The sequence below is a fragment of the Buteo buteo genome, chromosome 6, assembly GCF_964188355.1.
Source record: "Buteo buteo chromosome 6, bButBut1.hap1.1, whole genome shotgun sequence".
Classification (NCBI taxonomy): Eukaryota; Metazoa; Chordata; class Aves; order Accipitriformes; family Accipitridae; genus Buteo; species Buteo buteo.
Genome location: NC_134176.1, coordinates 25115766 through 25136203, shown reverse-complemented (window position 1 = coordinate 25136203; position 20438 = coordinate 25115766). Strand labels below are relative to the sequence as shown.

General features: G+C 45.5%; 1 protein-coding gene across 1 annotated transcript in view; it reads right to left on the bottom strand.

Annotated features, from left to right (window-relative positions):
• SPTLC2 (serine palmitoyltransferase long chain base subunit 2) overlaps positions 1 to 10393 on the bottom strand; it is a 77949-nt gene extending 67556 nt beyond the window's left edge. Inside the window, exon 1 of the mRNA XM_075030081.1 lies at positions 10232 to 10393. Coding sequence (XP_074886182.1) covers positions 10232 to 10357 — 126 coding nt within the window. The 5' untranslated portion in view covers positions 10358 to 10393. The remainder of the gene's footprint in view (positions 1 to 10231) is intronic.
• Positions 10394 to 20438: the final 10045 nt, after the last annotated feature.

Genomic DNA, 20438 nt, shown 5'->3' with positions numbered 1-20438 from the left:
CTCTGGCTTGCACAACTAAGGCTAATCTGATATTCGGCATAGAGCCCCTTCAACACTGAACTGATCCAGGTTGGAAATATAATTGTTTGCAGAACATTATTTTTTAGACCCTAATAGTATTTACAGCACCACTCCATAAAGTCATTCAATAGATCTCAGCAAACAAGAACCAGCAGCAGTTTGGGGAGAGAGGAGGGGCAGCAGCACCATGACAATCAATGGGCTTGGTGAACCAATGCTGCAGAGGAAAAAATCACAAAAGCTTTCTCTTCTCTATTACTCTCAAGATTGGAGATTGCTCCAGTTCATGAAACCATAGAATTTTATTGCATCCAGATCTGATTAAGATCATGCACCAAAGTTTCAATTACCACAATTTCACAGCTTGATGAATTAAAGTCAAATTTTGTGTCCTCATGCTGACAGACCAGGCTGTGAATAGCAGCTATTCAGGAGCAGGTACACGACACACCTGCTACCTGTGGCTGTCAACTAGTAGCTTACTTCTGGATAAGCAGACAGAAAACTGGTAGTGACTACTTCGCAAATTACCTAGTATCTAATAAACAGAGATGACGCCAAACTTTTCATGTCTTTTCCAGGTAACTGGAAGTTCATCTGGAAGAGATGAAAGGCTACATCCTAAGGGTATGGATCTGAGGTCACCTAATAAAAAAAAAAACCCAAAAAACAAAAAAACCAAAACACAAAAAAACCCTATTGACCTTGACACCCCCCCACCCCCAACCCAAATCCAAACCTATACACAATTTTAATCAGAATAAAAGCATACCAATTTTTTCCAGGTCTTTAGAGGTGTCTCTGCTTGTGACAAATGCTAAAACTAAACAAGTTATTCCACGTAGTCAAAACCAACATTTCACTGAGAAAGGCCTTTCTGGGAATACCTGTACTGATTCAATGCATACTCCAATCAATTTCACCTCCCAGTGTTTTTCTACCAACGTGCTTATACATCCTTATACTCTTACATCAGCTACCATGTAAACTGAGAAGCTTCTATGCCATCCTATCTGAATTAAAAATTAAAGAAATACTCTAAATGCAATTTCACAGACTTTTCACGAACCATAGGGTGACTACAAATACACTCTAGTATTGCCTATAAAAGAGACATTCGTAGCCACATTTTAGATAAAAGCCTATTCATTTTTCCAGGAATGCCTTATGAATCCACACATTAGCCTTCAAATGAAGGCTTACATGCTGCGAGCTCCAAGCCTGCTGCTGAAGAGCAGCAAGTGCAGTTCCAGAGACCAAGAAAGAAGGTGGATACAGCTTAGTGAACCATTTCTTTTTCTGGGGCAGGGGAGGGAAGCATGCAAGATTAAGAGTTTTATGGTTTCAACAAGTCTTATGATAAAGTGAGCCATGACCTTTGAACCAGAATATGCTGCATACCTAAGTGGAGACTACAAAGACAAGTCAGGGTTCACCTAAGCCGGTGGTTCAAAAAAGCAGGTGTATGCTCACCTGTATCTCTTTCCTGTACTGCCCAGATCACACGTACAGAGAAGAGCACCAGCACATTGCGAAACTCAACTACAGGAAAAACATCAGAGAGCACACCCAGGTGGTTACAGAAGGCGGCAAAGAGATGGCATTCTGAATCAGCCACAGGTAATGCCTGTGTTGGGCCAAGCTCTTGGGGAAACCAGTCACATAAAACAGTACTGTAACAGTTACTGAGCAGCAACATCATACAACTACTGCTAGAAAGGACTGCATTTGTCTAGGCAGAACACATCAGGGAGTCTGATTATAATCACCTCCCCAACCCGGTAACAAACAGTTCCCATTCACACGACATTACATTACAAAATTGACTTCAGATTTAGTTCATCCTACAAATTAGAAGCATTAGAAGTAGCGCAATAGCATGTCTAGTACAGGCAGAGGATGGGATTGTGGATGTACGCACGTGCAGCACAAGCACACCCAACCTAATGTTCTTACCCAACTGCTCCACAAAGTTATGCTTTAAAGACCATGGTGGCCTCCAGATAGCATCAGATCTTGCAGTGCCTTAAGGTCAGGTACCATCAGAAGCAGACTCCAGCTCCACAGACAGAAAAGGTATTTCTGCCTATCCCAAGTTATTAAAATTCTTTAACATATATGGAAAACCTCTCACACAATACGCTTTTTGCAGTTACCTTAGCATGATTACAGGTCGTCCAGCATAAGGGACTGAATAGTGTAATCTACACAAAAATAGTTCTCATTTAAGCCACTCCACTGAGCATAAATTCACACTAGAATGTATCCAATTGCATGCTTTATTGATTACAACCTCCACTATCCTACTAGATGTGAAGATAATTCCTTTATCAGTGCATTAAAAAAACTGCAATTCATAAACAGCAGTTAGCAGTTAACTTGCTTTTACTTCACCATTGTCCATCTTCTAAATTTGGACAGTAAGATCTTCAGAGATGTACCACCATACCTCACCCTGTCACGGATTTCCAAAGGAGGAAATGAAACCAGCAAACAGATAGAGATTTTAGTGTTACTTACGCTTTCACTGCCAGCACCCAAAACAGGTCATGACTTTCTTTGCATTAAAACTTATTTCTCAAAACCAATAGGAAAAAGGGGTTTCAGTATATTTGCTATACCTATGTCAGCAGACAACTTGGATAAGAACTCATCCTAAACAAAGTCAGCATGGTAAAAATCGGCAGATGCAAAGAAGCACAGAAGCAGCTGAACACTCTCAGACTGAAAGGTACCACACTTAACTTTCAAGAGCATTAGAGAAGGAAAAGTTTTGTAAAAAGACAAAAGCCATGCTTAAACACAGGAACATTTGCAGACAATACTGTAGACAACACACAGGATTTATGACAGGAATCTGGGTACAGACATTGCATGGCAGACATATACTTCAGGGAGAGAAGATGCTACAAGTGCAACATGCACAGCACACAGTAAGAGAGAAGCACACAATAACTGGTTATGCTGCTACCCTGGAAAAACCCTAACACTGTATTAAAGAGGCTATCTCATTTCATGCTGCCAGGAAGAACAAAATCAGATGAACTTTGCAGACGTTATGTAAACACCTTAAAAGGATTATTTATGCAGCAACACAACTTTGCTAAATTCTTATTAAAATTTAGTAGCTTCTCATTGCCACATACCACATATAATGCAGAAATTTTACTACCAACTGTGCAGCTTTTTTTTTTTTTAGAAACATAATGTGAAAGACCACTTCCGTGAGTTGCTTGCTTTTTTGTCAAAGATTCCTGCCAACTATAGGGAATGAAATGGAAAGATACAGGATGCACCTCCACTCTAGGATGTGCCTCCACTTTCAAAAGCAGTCATGTTTATTATAAAGGATTGAGGGAATCAGCACTACAGCAGTGAAAACTCCACACAGACAGCTGCTCTAAGCTGTTAGGGTATTCTGCGGTAATTTTGCTGTCACTTCCAGCCCTTTTCCTTGCACTGCTTTTTTCTTAGACTTCAGATCTCAGACTGTTGCATGGGTAAAAAGACCAAGTATTTACTATCAAAATTAGAATGAACCGATTTGAATCGCATTTTAAGCTTTCAAAAAGAAAAAAAAAATAAAAATCACAGGAAGGAAACTTGTTTTACAAAACAGACTTTAACACTCAAGTGTATTCCTAATTAAATATTTGTTCTTGTTGGCAGGTATCATGAAATATTTTGGTTTACAACTAGTTACTCCCAACAAATTTGGCATTCCTTTGTTAAGATGTACTTGCCACACCTACACAAACAGTATAAATCTTCATAATGTTTAAGTGTTGTTTGGGCTTTTTTTTTCCTTTTAGCAAGTGAATGATGCAATTAAGTTTGGGTTTTTTTGCTTGCTACATATGGCTGACAATTTGAATCCTACTGAGAATACACTTTTTTCTGACAGTTTACCTTAAACCTAATATGTATCCAGTATGTTCAGTAGATTTTAGGTGTACAGCATTTTGACATAGACTTCCTTAACTGCATGCTTTATTACTAAATCTGTTTTACAATAAAGATTTCCGGAGACAGCACAAGTCTGTAGTGGTTCACTAACAAGTCAATCTCTAGGCTCTCAGATACCTCTGAAAGCGTTCCTAACTTACTTTAGAATTCTTTCTCACTTACTTTTACAGACATTAAACCCCATTACTTTCTAAACTTTTCAACTCCTGCTTTCTCAACTCTTTAAGTATTCCTCAAGACTATATTTTTCAATTAAAAGTGTTTCTTTTCTAGGAGTGATTTCTTAATGAAGGCAAAAAAACTGGAAACCTCTTTGAAGCTGGGCCAATGTTTTATGTTCCTCCCAGAGGAACTGAAGTCAATAGATAATTAAGATAAAGCTTTTTTTCCAACAAACTGAAAGCATGACATTTAGGAAAACAACATTTCTGCTGTATGATTAAGATGGGAAAATACAACATGACATATCACTTAAGTAATTACAATAACAAAAAATGACCTTGCATATATTTATAACAATTTATTCTAGTATTTAAGGCTTATCACCAGCTAAATTTGAAATGGCAGTCCCAATATAATTGAAAGATTTTAACACTTCATCCAAACTGACATCTCAGTAGCACATATTCAAATCTAAGAGAAGCCAGTCACATCACCAGCTACCATAGGTGTTTGTTTTCATACCAGTACAGACACACAAATTCTCAACAAGTACAACACTGGCACTACATCTATGAATTTAATATGATGGCCTCAAATTTTCATTTAGCCAGATAAGATGTTATGTAGCTATTCCCTCCACAAAGGCTTACAGTCTTTCATAATTGAATTTGGTATTAGAAAAGTATCCTCATGCACAGGTACACTTTTTCAGAAATAGAGTTTTGTCAGTCTTCTAGGCCAGCCAATTTTCTACTCACTTCAGTTTTACATTACTGGCACAATAAATGCAGTCAATCAAAAAGCCAAGCAAGAGGCAGAAAGCAAGAATTTCCTTCCTCAGGTCTGATGCAAGCCTCAGAGTACATGCTACAAGCCCTAAGGCACACATTTTCATCGGGGTTCAAGGATTAAACACTAATGTCTAGGGCAAACTCTCCTGCAATCCAGGAGTTTATCTCTGTAACCGTGGAATAACCAAGGTTGGAAGGGACGTCCAGTGGTCATCATGACCAATCCCCAGCTCAAAGCAGATCTAATTACAGCAGGTTGCTGACGTCCATGTCCAGTCTAGTCTTGAACACCTCTAAGGATGGAGGTTCCACAAGCTGTCTGAGCAACTTCTTCCAGTATTTTACCACCCTCATGGAAAAATTATTTTCCTTATATGTAATCAAAATCTCCCATTCTTCCAAATTACATCCTATTGCCACACACTTCCAAAAGTCTGGCTCCATCGTCTCTATATCCTCCAGCCAGCTAGTTGAGCCTTCTCCTCCTAAGGCTGAACAAACCCAGCTCTTTCAGCCTCTCCTCATACCTCACGTGCTCCAGCCTCTTCTGCTTCTTGGGGATCCTCCACTGCATTCACAAATCCACGTGGTTATATCAGCATCTTTCTGGGGAGCTCAAAACTGGACACAGTACTCAAGATGCAGTCTCACAAATGCTGAGTAAGGAGGAATGATCACTTCTTTGTGACTAAGTTAATGAGATTTAGTTCTTTAGGATCAATTTTTTTTTCTTTTTATTAGAAATATTTGCATTTTAAATTTGCATGCAGATGTGAAAAATACCCCACAATTCTGTACTCAAATTCCTTTTTATATCAGTAGATAGGGCAGTTATTTAACAGCTCTATCTTATCCTAACATTCATCTGAAACAAGGGCTTATTCACATTGCGGCTACGACTAACTCACTGTAACAAGAAAAACTTCCCGTTTGTTGCACTCATCTTCATAAGTGTGCTCTCCCAAAGAAGTTACACTAACCTGGATTCCAGCAAAAGCATCTATAAAATCAAGATGAAGCCACCATTCCCCTGCACCCTGAAGTATCTCAAGAGATGAGCCTACAAGTAGTATGACTACTCTCTCTAAAAAAACCAAACACAAATCACAGGACCACACAAGCTGTTTTTCGCACGTACGCATCAAAGTTTTCAGAAAAAAAAAATCTACGCTGCCCATTTTAATAGCTGTAAGAATTCAGGACTTGTGACAGTTTTAAAGGAATGCAAATCCCACAGTCCTCCCACTCTCTTCAACCAAACTATTCCTTGTCTTCCTGAGGAAGTAGTATGAGAACTTGTTTACAAAAGCATGCAATAATCATGTACTTATTACAAGTATGCAATAAGCTATCTGGAGATTGCTACAGCATGGCATTTGAAGACCTTCTAGAAACATCAGGGAAACTAAAATTTGTTTATATTATTCCAGCTCCTATCTAACTGACTTGGAGATACCACATGCAACAGAAATTAAGAACTTGATATCTAAAACCTATATTCCAATTATTCTTTTAGTTTGAGATTATTTCTTCTTCTAGAAGTGTAACAGAATCATTCTAAGGTGAAAAGCTCAATTAAGGAGTCAAAAAAATCACATTACTAAAAACCTGTTCACAATAATAGGTAGATTCCAATAAGTTATCATGGAAAATAAGGGCACCTTGTTCCATTAAACGTGTCCCAATCTCCCTATTTTAAGCATGACATTTTTTTTCAGATGCAGTATTAGAAAACCATTAGCCATTTGCTTCAGAGCAAAACACTCCAATGGAGAAATACATTCCAGTTTAAAATTGCATTGCAGAAAGAAAAAGCAATTTTCCCTGCACTCTTTATTATTCCCACAAGTGTCTTGATAGATCCTAAATACCATTTTTCTACTGAACTCATTTAACACTCTCTCCAACAGACCAGAAGGACATAAAAAGTGGAATCATGCACAACTTGAAGAGGTAACTCCACTGTTCTTTTATTTAGATTTGCTTTCTTTCTCCTGGCTGTGTTCATTTCCTCATGTCATGACAATACCCTTTGAGATGTCAGGCTTTCATCTTACATAGTGCAGTATTACACTGAAGCATTAAATCAGTTTTGAAACCATCCATAGATTACTATTCTTCCTAACCATGCACTCCCTTAACTGTACACAGTCAGAAATAAGTTACTTACTTCTCTCCAATATCCCACAATTTTTAATTGCTAGATGGTTCTTCAACCTCTTTTAATTAAGGTGCTTATAGCAAGATCATTGCATTCACTGAATTTTGCTCTCTAAACAGATTAACTGTTAGCAGAATCAAAGTAGTTTAAACACAGGAAAAGAGCTGTTATTTATGTTAGTATTTCAACAGAATGTTATTCTAATATGCTGAAACCCTAACCTCAAATGATTACTTTCCTAGTCACTGATGATACTTCATTACTCTCCAAGGTAGCCAAAGTCAGTTACTACACAGTCTTAGCAGGTGGCAAGTTCCCCTCTCCTCTTACCAAGGGGAAGGATTAGCAGTTCAGATCCCAGCAGGAGACAAAGTAATACAACCTATTTAAAAATTAAGACGAACAATTTCACCCTCTTCTGCTCATGCTGGAATAACAGTAAAGAGCCCATGCTATGTTAAACACCAGTCTCTCTCTGTGGAGGGAGTTGTAAGGAAAGCCTGAAATCTGTGTTGTAAGAATAATACCCCTCAATCTAAACTTTTTTTAGGGTAAAAAAACCCAACAAAAATTAAAAAACAAAAAACCCACAAAATTTACGCAGGTAACCACAGCAGAGATGTCCTAGGTAAGGGCAGACTCTTTTTTTCACATCATTAAAAATGGATAAAACTGTCCTGCACTATCAAGCCCTACAAGAGGGCACGGTGATGTACTACCCTGTCTCTAAGCTCTCTTCTTGCAAGCTCCAGGCTTTTCCAGATAAATTATCAGTGACTGCAACACTTCTTTATACAAATGGCTTTCCTTCCCACTCCTCTTCCCATCAATATATTCATTTTATCTAGATCTCTTCTTGCCTATTACTTGTCTCAAGGACCCCATCATAGGCTTTCTTGCAAAAGCACCTTTTTTTTTCCCCCTCATCATTACTTTTCTGGTTTTTTTCTACTAAGTAGGAATTGCACTCTCACATGTAAGCTGCCTCCCTTTTGGTACTTGGTTACTTTGCATTCCACAGATCTCTCCACTTGCAGATTCTCAAGTGTTGTATGTGGTATAGATATATACATACACAGACAAATATATTCAGCACATGGTAAGCATTAACATGTTTCCCTTCTCCTGTGTAAAGGCCCAACAACCAAAATTCAAAACCCCAAAGGCCAACCAAGTAGCCAAATCTGTGACACCCCAGATACCATATCTTCGGCAGCTCTAAGCTCCCATCACTGATGCTATTTGAGAAAGCTCTACATGGCTAGTACCCCTAAACAGTCACTTCTTCCAGTCAGGTTCTCATTTAGATCCTCATTTTGAAAGTTAGCCATCTGGCCCACATAAAATTATGGAGAAAAGAATGCAAGACTCCTAATTATAAATCTCTGCTTGACCAGAAAGCAGCTGCCAGAAAGATACAAAACTGTCTTAAATTCTTCTTGCATCCTCTGACAATGCCACTACACTTCGGCTTTTTGCTAAGATTTCTCATGACCACTTCTCCAGTGAGCCTTCCCCCCCTTCAGAAACAGTCGTCTCCTATGCCTCAGGCTTCTAAGACATATTTGAGCATAGTATCACAGGCAAGCTACTAACTGAATAAAACGTCTCATAAAACAGTAGGCTTTTAAGCTTCCTCAGTTTGACATTGATGGTTTTTCCATTCACGTGCTGCATCTCCCACGTTTTCCAGATACACAGCTGAACAAAATCCTTGAGGAAAAACCTTCCTTACCATGCTCTTCTATTCTTGTGAAACAGACGAACATAACTGTTTTCAGACCTTCTTCTTTAAAAAGCACAGAGGGGAAAAAAAATGCTCACAGAAGAATACTCACCTGCTTGGTCTTAGTGCAAAGACTTACACCTTCGTTTTTATAGTAGGCAGTGCTTGGTGTTTGCAAGGCAAAACTACAAGTGCTATAGCTGCCTGAACCAGTACAAGGTGACACTGCTACCAAATGAAGGTATTGTACCCTCCTCCTCCATTTGTTCACTCCCAATACTGCATAATCGCCTCCCAAGTGCCAGGGCAAGTCTACAAGCGTCCATCCAATGAAAGAAATACAGTAAGCATCCTGGTTTAAAGTTAACTCAGGGAAAAAAACCCAAACACTTCCATTTTATCCTGCATCAGTTCTCAGTCTGGTTCATGCAGTGATTGCACAAGCCTACACTGGAAAAAAACAGAAGGGGCAGCACAGGAGTGAAAACAAGGAGCAACAGGAGGGATGAGAATGGAGGAAGGCTTTTCCCAAGCAGCTTTAGGTGTTCAAGGGAACAAGACCTATTCCATACCGCTGGGATTGCCTTCATGAGAACCACAAAGTACCTTACACTATAACACAAAAGTTTAGTGTTTCGGAGAGAAACAACTGGAAATCTGAAAGTGCAAATACACACTCGCGTCATAGGGTGTTAATACAGCTGGATGGGAAGTGCTGCATCAACCTTTAACTCTTCTGTAGAGGGAAGTCCCTACTCCAGGCTACTTGTACCCGTAGCCCTGTGCGTCACACCTGTAACGATAAAACAGCGGCGAAGAACTGCTAACGTCTTTTCTTCTAAAGCACAGACCTACGATAGTACAGCGAGGTTTAAGTTTAAAGCTCTGCTGCTAACAAAAGCCTTGCAGTAAAGGTAGAGCAATGACTCGAGGGCCAGCCGTTTCACAGGAAGCCTCACCAGCCTGGCGAGCAAAGGCCCAGCAGGCGCAGCCCTCCAAGGCAGGCCCGTGACCGAGGCGCTGCCCCCTCCCGACCCCAGGCGAAGGCCGGGGGAGGGCACAAACCCGACCCCCGTCGGCCGGCGAAGTTCTGCCGAACTCCCGAACAACCACACCTCGGCGGCTTGCCGGAGCCCCGGCGTGCGGGCCGGCTGCAGGCTCCCCCGGCTCCCCAGCCCACCCGGGGGAGCACCGACGGCTCGCACAGCGGGACGAGGCAGCGGGGCGGCAGCACCCCGAAGCACCGAGGCGGCGCTCGCCTGGGAGAGAGCGCCGGGGACGGGCCGCGGCCGGCCCCACGAGCCCTGCCCGCCGCCGCAACCCCCGAGACGGGCGACCAGCACCCCCCGCCCCGGTGCCGGCGCCGGCCCCGCCCGGGCGGCCGAGGGCGCCCGCCGCACACACCTGGGTGTCGGGCGCGGGCAGGCCGCGCACGTAGCCGTTGCGGAGCGCGCCGTGGGCTGCGCCGCTGCAGCCGTTGGCGCGGGGCTGGGCACCCAGCGCCGCCGCAGCCCGCTCGGGCCGCTCCATCCCGCCGGCTCCGCTCTGCCCCGCTGCGCTGCGCCCGCTCCGCCGCCCCCGCCCGGCCGCGCCGCACCGGAAGCGCGACCCGCCGCTTCCCCCAATCGCCGGCGGAGACGTCACGCTCGGGGACGGGCTCCGCAACGAGGCATCAGCGCGCGCGCGAGGCGGGCGGCAGAGCCTAGGGAGAGGGGGGCGGGGCCCGGGGGACGGGGCCCAGTGAGAACCCGGCATGCCAATCAGATGGGAGTGAAGCGAGGGGAAGGAAGGGGCTTGCCCAATCGCAAAGCAGAAAGTTCGGAAGGGGTGGAGCCAGAAGGTGAATGTTGTCCAATCACTTGGCAGTGATGGAAGCGGGAACGAAGAGGAGGAGATGAGCTAGCCAGTCACAGCGCGGGTGGAGGGAGGGGCAAGAGCGAACAGCGGGGTCCGTCCAATGACAGGAGGGAGGAGCAGGGCGGCGGCTGAGGCGGCAGCCAGTGGGCAGGCGCCGGGGCGGGCTCTCGGGGCAGGGTGTGAGGCAGCGGTGCGTGAGGGGCCCCAACGGCCGCGCCGCGGGGCGGGCCCGGCGCGGCCCGGCCCGATCGGATCCGATCCGGTCCGGTCCGGTCCGGTGCTGCCCGGTCCGGTCCTGGTGGCTGTGCGGCGCAGCGTGGCTGTGGGCGCGCCCGCCCGGGCCTCGCCTGAGGCCGGGCAGGGTGGGTGCGGGGGCGCCGGCCGTGTGAGGCAGCCCTGCCCTCCGGGGGGGCCCGGGCTGTCCGTAAACGCTTTCCCTGACGCGAAGGGGGCAGCGCCGTGGGGTGCGCGGGCGGGTGTTGCTTCCATTACCGCCGGCGGCCCTTCCCTTGGGGCACCCCGGTCGCTGGAGCGGGGAGAGGGCCAGGGTGGGATGAGGTAGCCGGGGAGCCTCTCGCCTGCCCTCGCTGGTCCAAATTGGGGGAGCTGATGAATGAAGCAGTTCCTTCAAGACCCCAGGGGTTGCCCCAGGACACGCAGGCCTCGGGCTGTGTCGTGATGGGATGCGTGAAAGATAAAGTAATCCCTTGCCAGTCTGATGGGAGAGCCCCTGGGTGAAACTCCAGAATGACTTTTTCAGAGGTCAGAGTTAATTACTGTAATGCCCTTTCCTGCCTGGGACCAACTTGGGAGAGGTTTATCTTGGCTCAAGTCCACTGGAGTAATGCAGGACCTGATAGGAAACCCTGCAGACAAGCTCCAGGCAGAGCTTAAGTCAATAGGATTTAAATTTGGGATTAAAAATAGGTGTATGCTTGGCTGCCTTGCTGAGCTAGTTTCCCTGACAGCTGAAGTTGCCAGTCTGTTAACGCTGCCTGTGGCTGTGTTTGAAAATCATCATATATTTGGCTATGAATTTGAGTATTTTCTGACAGGGTTTGGAAATACATACTTCATTCAAAGACCAGCTAAACTTAACACTGTTTTTAGTTCAAGGGTAGGTATTATCAATCTTAGTAAAGTTTGGGTTACCAAACATCACACAGACACCACCAGAGGAAAGGTGCACTGCAAACCACAAAGCATCTGTATTTGTGCACTATTATACAACTTGTATACGTCTTGGTGAGGGAGTGGGAAGGGAAAGGCATCCAGAGGTTTCTGAGTTGCAGGAGTGTTAATTGGTAGAAAGGAAACAGCCTAACATGTTTAATCACGTACTGAAGAGGTGGCAGAGTATGACCTTTGATTCCTCCAACGTAATTGAGAGGGAAGGGCTGTGGTGTTTCTTAGAATGTAACTCGAAACAATGAGAACAAATCACAGTTTACACAATGGAAATTTAACAGGTCTAAGCAGATGAATTTGAGAGAATGGTCTCATCCTTTTCTTTCTGATTTGCTACTACTGTTAGATATTTTTCTGTATTATAGTCACATCTTGGAGCCTCTGTCATGGATCTCATTGCAAATTAACATTGACATGGAGTTCCTAACAGAAGTGAATTAGCTTCTGTGAAAGACAGTTTTCTTCCCTCAAGAAGACTTGGGAGAGCTTCACAGCCTGGTTTCAGCCTATTTGTAGGCAGCAGTATGTGTCCAGTATGCTTCAGATCTCTGGATCACCTTTGGACAAAAGGGCTTTTTTGTAATGAGGGGTGCAAACACAGGCTCAGGGGTAACAAGCGCAGGTTGGGTGTGAGACCTTGTTCCTTTTCTTGCTGTCTGCAGCCACTCCCATATCTTGACTGCCACTAAAGCGGGTATGGACTTGCCTGAAAAGCATTCTTCACCTGGTTTCGGTATGCAGTGAGACAGAGCCATCAGCTAAGATGGGATGGACCGTGTCCCCTCTCTCGTGCTGTGGGACAGCAGCAGGGGGGAGAGTGGTGTTGCTAGGAGGGACCTAGTGATCAAAGCAGCAAACACCCCTGTTCAGCATTTGGGTGTTTGTGCAAGTGGACTTGCTTCAGTGTAGGTGCAGTTAGGAGTGCTGGTGGGGAAGAGGCACAGGGACCCCTCTTGCCGCTGAGCTTTTTCTGGATAAGGAGGGGAGGACTTTTGCAGAGTTGAAATGATCTATGAGGAAATCAACAAATATTATAATGAAAAAAGAAAATAAGTGAGCAACTGAGAGACAAGTGTACTAGGGGACCACATAGTGTAGAACTTTTCTGTAGGATTTTCTTGCCTGTTGCCATAGTCAGCTCTTGGCATTTTCCTTCTGGGTCCTCCCCCTTTGAACAGAACAGATTGAATTATACTGACCAGTTTGTGCCATGGGGTGCAGATGGTCCACTAGCCTACACTCACAGGGTGCATGTCGGGCAGCTCCCTCCACTCCCTGCCCACCTGCGTACGGAGGAGTTTCATCTGCTAATGCCTTACTTCTAGAGAGGATGAGCTGCTTCACCTGCCAGGCACTGGATCTCACTGCCATGTTATCTGTTCAATTAGAGCTCAAACCCCTTCCACAAGTTGGTACCTGCAGACTGGTTACTTCATCTGTCCTTAAACCCAACTAGCACAAACCCTTACAATGCAGTGGTTTCAGTTTTGGTTTTGGAAACATGGGAAGAAAAAACATTAAGGGCCCCACCAGTTGACTCTTGCAGGACCAGGCAGACTCACACAGTGGCTGCAGTGCTCCTCTGCACATAGGACCTTATCGTGTTGTCAGGACCCACGCTGCCCTTAGCGTGCAGCCAGCATAACCTGGTGTTTGAGGAGCATCTGGCCCCTTCTGGCACAACGCAGGGGGCAGGGAAGGCCACGCTCACCATGGGGCTGCAGTGACAGAAGAGCCCAGGACATCCATGGAGACAAGTCCCAGCATGGGGGTGCCAGCCCCGGGCACAGCTGCTGCCACAGGCAGCACCAAGCGCATCCCACAGAGCGCCTGGAGTCACACCTGCGGGCAGCTCCGATACGGCTCCGTGTGACATGAGACACCCGTGTGTACAGGTGGTTGCAGCTTGTGCCTCTGGACTATGCAGTTGCAAAACAGAGGAGCCAAATAAACTGAGAACAGCAAATTCCAGTTCTAAGTTTCCTTTTAGGTCTCAGGAATACTATTCCTGTGAGCTGGCAGAGCAAACAGCCTTACTCAGCCAACTGAATGAAGCAAAGGACTGTGTCAAAAAGTTTAATGAGTCAAAAGGAAGAGTGGACCATAAGTAACAAGTCAGACGGGCAGGGATTTTTGTGTAGCAGGCTCATATCAACAGAGAGCTTACATCACTGACATGAGTCAATGGGTACTGTTTCTAACCATCTGTAGGTTTGGGGACCACAAAGTAGAGTTGTGAAGTTTGGAGGCAGCAAATGGGCAAATTCAGGAAGGAACAACTGGGTAACCACTGGGACAGAGAAACGTAGCAGAAAAATTTTCCACTCTAGCGTCCCAAACAGAGAGAACAACTGTGACAAAATTGGGTATTTAAAGATGCCAGCTACACAGAGAGTCTTGATAGAAGGTCTCAAGTGGCTATAGTCAGAAATAAACCTAAGCCTTTGAGTTTTATATTTGCAGTGCAAAGTCAGAATAAGCAGTGGCTCAGCCATTGCATTCAAGGCAGTTAATAGCAGGCAGGCTGCTCTGAGAGAGAGCAGTCTACATTCTTCAGGTGGCTTTCCTCTTCTTCATCTTCAGTCTCCAGGTGCAGGCTGAAGTAAGCACAAAATGAGTGCTGAAGGTGTAATCGAAAAGGCTGCAGTTTGGGCAGACCAGCGCAGTGTTGTGAGGTGCATATTGTTTTGATTTCTCTTTCACAGTTACAGCAACCTAGCACTGAAACTGCATGGACTGTGCTGGGAAATTACTCCAGGGGAGCAGTGAACCTTGGTCTTTAGCTTGGGTCTGAATGGCAGAATGCCTGCCTGAAGCATAGAAGAAGAATTAGCAGAAGTGTGGAAAGCTCTCTGGGGACCTCATAGCCCTTGAAGAAAGCAGGTAGCTATCAGGGTGCCCCGGGAGAATTTGTCAAGCCCCTAGCTAAACTTCATGGAAAGCTGGAGAGGCCTCGGCATAGTTCGTAAGAGAGAGTGATGCTTGGAAGGTTGGCTAGCCTGCTGTAGGAATGACCATCATTTGCCCTCAGCATATCTTGACAAGTAGATAAACTGTGAATGCCCGCAGCAGATTGCTTCTTTCTGGGGGAGGCAGGGGGAGGCAGGTACATCTTTCTAATCAATGGAATTGGTTTAAATTTGGCTAAACTGAGAATTATGATTCTGCTCCAGGAGAGAACCTCCCTGTCCTTAACATTTTCTGCTGGGAATGCTAAAATTCTAGGCTCACCACAGCTTCTGTTTCACTGACTCAGAGAATAATATTATTCTGGAAATATTTAACCTCTAAAGATATACAAAGGTAAAAGGACTGTTCAGACTTTCTCCAATTTTTTTAAATGAAGCCTTGACTGAACCTATCTCTGGGCACTGATTTGGGCCAGAATTTGTAAACGTCATGAACTGTTTGCTGTTCAGTGTGTTTGCCTGGAGAAACGAGTCAGGCTTGCATAACATCTTTGTGGTGAAATGGCAAAGGAGTCAGGATGGGAGGTTTGTGATCGGAGATGCAAGAGGCCTGAGATGATATACCAGGGGCTGAAAGATATGTATTAATATGGCTCTGATGAGCCGCAAGAAAAGAGAGGTGTAAGGGGGGTAGGATGATATGTATAGGATCAGGGTGTTGGCCAGCAGAACAGGGCATGGGAGGGAATCCAGTGTGGCAGAGAGGTTTAATGACAGACTGACTTAACCCCCTGCAGCTGTTATTCCTTTTGATACATACAGCTAGCCAAAAGTTTAATCCTTTGGTTAGGAGAGAAGTAGATAACTGTATTTACCTTTTTTTTTAAAGTTACAAAATACGTATAGGGTTATGTTTCCAATGGTGTGAGGGAATCAAGCAGCAGGACACCATTTCCTTGCTCATGTCTCCAGCCTTCTCTCAGCCAGTACTAAAGAGCTGTTTTTACCTAGGTTTCAGTCAGGGCTGACTACCAAGATTGGCCTAGCTTTGTTTGGTGTTGCCTTCTCTATGCTTTATCCTCTTTTCGTCATGTCCCCTGTCCTCAAGACTCCTGTGCAAAACTACTCAGAAAGTCAAGTCCCTGTCTGTCCCCATTCCCTCCACCCCCAGTTCAAATTTCTGCATGTTTGCCTCTCCTTTGGGCAGTGACATGCAATGTTTTGGAATGGAGATTGCTGTTTCTCTGCAATGGAGCTAGACTGTTACCTTACAGCTAACTAAAGGCCAGCAGTAACATCCACCCACTTTCACTATGTTTCACCCAACCCATGGCAATACCTGCTTTTTTGGAGCCTGCATTTTGGATCTTTCTTTATGCCATCATAGCAGAACTGTGTGGTGATGTGTCTTCTCAGGTGACTTACTGGCACTGTGGGACCAACAAAGGCTGTAGCTCCAGGAACCCTTGTACTTGCCACTGAGAGAAGCTGATATGGGTTAAAAACTTTCCTAGCAAAAATGATGAGTTTGGTCCTACCATGCAATTCACCTTGCATCTGTGTCAGATACATGGTTTAATAGAGCAAGAGACACAGGTTTGGGAATGAATGGCTGAGATGGGATCAATTATCATTCTTGGCTTATGTTGGCTTTTGTAAATGGAAATACGGCCTGGCAGAGTCTGTGGTCAAGATACAGGAGTGTTGGCAGAATGGAGGTGCATTCAGTGCATATTTACTTGGGCAGCAGTGGTTGGAAGCAAGGTAATCTCAGTAGCTTCTGAGCTCGTATTTGGTTCCTGTGATACGCTGTTAATCACCCGTACCGCTTCAGCTTTCATGTCCATCCTCCATGGACATTCATTGTCACCCATACCTATTGCTGCTCAGGGTGGCGAGTGGTGAAGCAGCATAGTAGAAACTTTCTTTAGGTCTCAGGTTCAGTTGTTTTCTGATAGTGCTTCATGCATCTAAACAGGCCTCAGTCCCCTAGGTTCAGGGCTCCCTAGTGCATTCATTACTAGCCCCTCCATCTCAATCACATCGGGGATTTGACCTTGCATAGTTGACATGATAGGGCTCCTATTTAATGACTTGCTCATTTGTCTCCCTGTCTCTAGCAGTGAAGAATGTCCTGTGGCTGTAACCTATGACCAAGGTCTCTGCCTTTTCTGCCACCCATGCTGGGTGATATTGAGCCAATGAGTTCATTTTGTTTGTGGCTTGCTTTCTTAGTCCATAAAATGAGAGTAGTGAGACCATTACCCTCCATCTCCCCTCCCCATCCAGGATGAACTGAAAGGCTGCATCTGTGCAGTATAAACAAAGCCCTAATTTACATGTAAATGCATGTGATATTGCTGTAGCAGCAGAGTTGTACCAGTGAAGCCCTCCTTGTGTGCAGGCAGCTTATGTCAGCAGAATAGGGCTCTTTTTTGAGCAGAACTTTTCCAAGCACTATCAGCTACATCAGCAAAAACATTGAATACTGATATAACTGCATCCTCATTAGGACCCAGAGCCCCATGATATTTTCATTCCTAACTTCTTTTTAGGTGCTTAAATACTTTTGAGGATCTGGGTCTATGACTTTTGGTCCTATGGAAGTGACCCCAAACCCTCATCCCATCAATACCCTGGCGAACAGGTTCAGAGCAGACTTGGTCTCTTTGTCAATGGCTGCAGGGTGCTCTGAGAAACTCTGGTAAAGGGCACTGAGCCTGGCAGAATGCGATCAGGCTGCTATGGAGCAGCCTTCAAGGAGGACCACAACTGGTTCTGCTTATGCTGCTTCTGACAATATTGTTGGTACTGCAGGAGACTGGACAGGTTCCTCCTTATCACCCAGTCCTGTGTGAAGGACAGAACTAAAAACAGTGTTCCCTTGAAAATGTGTCTTTGTTGATAGTTTTCATTTCATCCCTTACTGATGCTATTACAAGGGTGGCACATGGGAAGACAGCACACTGTAGAGAAGAAGAGAGACGGTGAGGACAGTACTCTAGCACCTGAATAATGACCAAAGCCTAGCTTGGAGAAGGAAGGAAGGAGCAGTTTGTTCCCTTTCAGGTACCAAGCACAGTTTTGCAGGTTCTCATTCTCCTGCCTCTCCTCTTTAGAAAAACTGATGAAGGGAGATAGACAAATTGACAAAAGACATGGCTAAAGGACGGTTTTTTTAATGCTCAGCTTTCTACCTGCAGAATGAGTCAGTTCAACTCACTGATCCAACAGAAAATTATCCCATGGAAAATTGACTAGTTTTCCTTCAGGTCAGTGAACTGAACTAACTTGGTGGCTGGGGGAAGGTGGCCATAGATTAGATGTAATGGGAAACTACCCTTTCTGTGCAGTGAATTGCTCTTGAATTACAAATCTGGTATTAGGGGTGATCAGAGCACAGAAAGAACCAGCTACCTGAAGCTCAGCCCAGAGGAAAATGTCACTACAGGAAAACAGAAGGCTTCTGCCTCTCCTTTTGGCAAGGATATTATTATCTGGATAGAAGAGAGAGAGGCTTTGCCATACAGCGCAATGGGGTAAGGAAGAAATTGAACAGAATCCTTTACCCATAACTAGGTAGTTAAAAACTTTCCCTTCAACATCAAAGTAAGTAAAAGCCATGCTTAACTTGAAGAAAGGAAAGATGTTAGAGGCTGTGCCCTACCATAGGGGATATCTGCCCCAGGACCAGGGGTGGTCACTTGGGCTTCCATCAGAGAGACAGTGTGATGCTGCAGGCAGGACACGTACTGAGTGCTCAAGTTGTCTTTTTCCCACTCACACTGCTCACAGCGTGTGTGTTGATCAGCATCAGTCAAACAGGGTGGCAAGCTGGCTCTGTTCTTGCCCCCCAAGTGCAGGGGAGAGATGTCTGTGCCCGATAAGTGTAAGAAGCAACTATGGGAAATGCCAATATTCACAGCAAGATCACATCTCCAGTGAAGACGCTGCAGGCCCGAGTGGCTGCTGTATCGGGCATGGCCATAAGAGGGAAGTGTGTGCTCAGGCATTAGGTGTCTTTCACCGGGCTGGAGGAACCCCAGCTGGGTTGGTTGTGGGCTCTGCAAGCAGCATGGTCTCTGCTGGGCTCCCACCTCCTGTGCAGGGCTAAAGGCAGGGCCTGTACCTCCGGAGGCACCTTAGCTCAGCCACAGCCAGGCGTGCAGGTAGTGATGATGGGGATGGGGAGAGAGGGGAGCAGGGTGTGGGAAGGTGAATTGCCGTATGCAGGTGCCTGTCACTTCTGGAGGTGGGGGAGGATGAGATGTGCAACCTCGACCAGTCCTAGGAGAACTGGGGCTGCCTTGTCCAGAGATGCTGGGCAGCCAGGTGGGGAAATTTCATTTCAGTTGTATCCTCACATATGTATCAGATCACTGGTTGGTTGTGTTAACTAGGTCAGACTCAGATTAGGGTATTCAGCCTTGAGGTTGGTGATGTTGAGGTGATTTTAGGAGAGGTAGGGGACCTCAAGAGAAAGAGAGCTGAAGTCAGCAAGATGAGCTTGAAAGATTTTTAAAGAGGAGGGTGGGTCCAAAAGGATATGGGCAGGCATCCCTGTCAGCTCTCTAAAGGAGACTTTTTGCCTGAAGCACTTCTCAGAGCATTTTGTAGGCCACATGAATAAAGCACACAAGCTATATAGCAGTAACAAGTGGGACTTGGTTGTTAGCAACCCTGCCAGACTCAGGTGACTGTCACCCTCATAATATGGGCCATCCCTGACTGCCTTTGCTATGTGCTTGTTAAAACTCAGCACAGCACAAGGCAGAAAAGGACACTTGCACCATGCAATATGGGAACCTGAGGCTCCACCAAGTCTGTGCCTGCTGGTTCCCATGGGCCCTATTAGCTGGAGCTGTCATGTACGTATGGCTGAGGAGTTTCTACTTGCCACCTGGCCTGGGTGAGGGCAGGTCTCTGCCCTCCCTAGTAACACTGCCCAAGCTCTAATCATACCAGCACCTGCTGGAAGAGCTGAGGGAACCTGATGTGCCAGTGGTAGCTTGAGAGGTGTCCCCAGGCTGTGTCTGATGGTGGAAGTGGGAGCGGAGTTTCATCTTTTTATATGGGGTGATACCTGGCTGTTGTGTGGCAGAGGAGTTAGGGACTCAGCTCATGGCTCCTATCTACCATGCTCCTGCTATGCTATAAAATCAGTCACTGCTGTTCTGGACTTCTGTTTCCCTGCTATCAGTAGGGAACTGAGCCCTCCCGCAGGGATCCACTGGTTGCTTTGAGGAGAAACGGAGTTGAGATTGATTTCCTATAGTTACCTGCCAAGAAATGTGAGCAGCAGGTTCCTGTCAGGAGCACCAAATGACCTGACCACGAGCTTCCCACGAGTTGGCACTGCAGAGAGGCACACAGTCTTCTCCTTATAGATCTGCTTCTTGGGGACATTTTTTCCTCAGAGGTAGAAACAGAGGAAAATGAATGAGACAGAGCTGAATTTATTCCTTGTTCATGCCACAGCATGAAAACACAATGCATCCAAGAATAAACTGTACAAGAGCTGTAGGCAGGTGCTGTGGCAAGGCTGGGGGAGACGGTGTGGGTGCATCTTTTGGCACCCGGCTGAGCATGTGTTGATCTTGTGCTTATAGAGCATTTTATGCCTGTGCAGCAGAGGGACCTGTAGTTGTAGGAGCAGG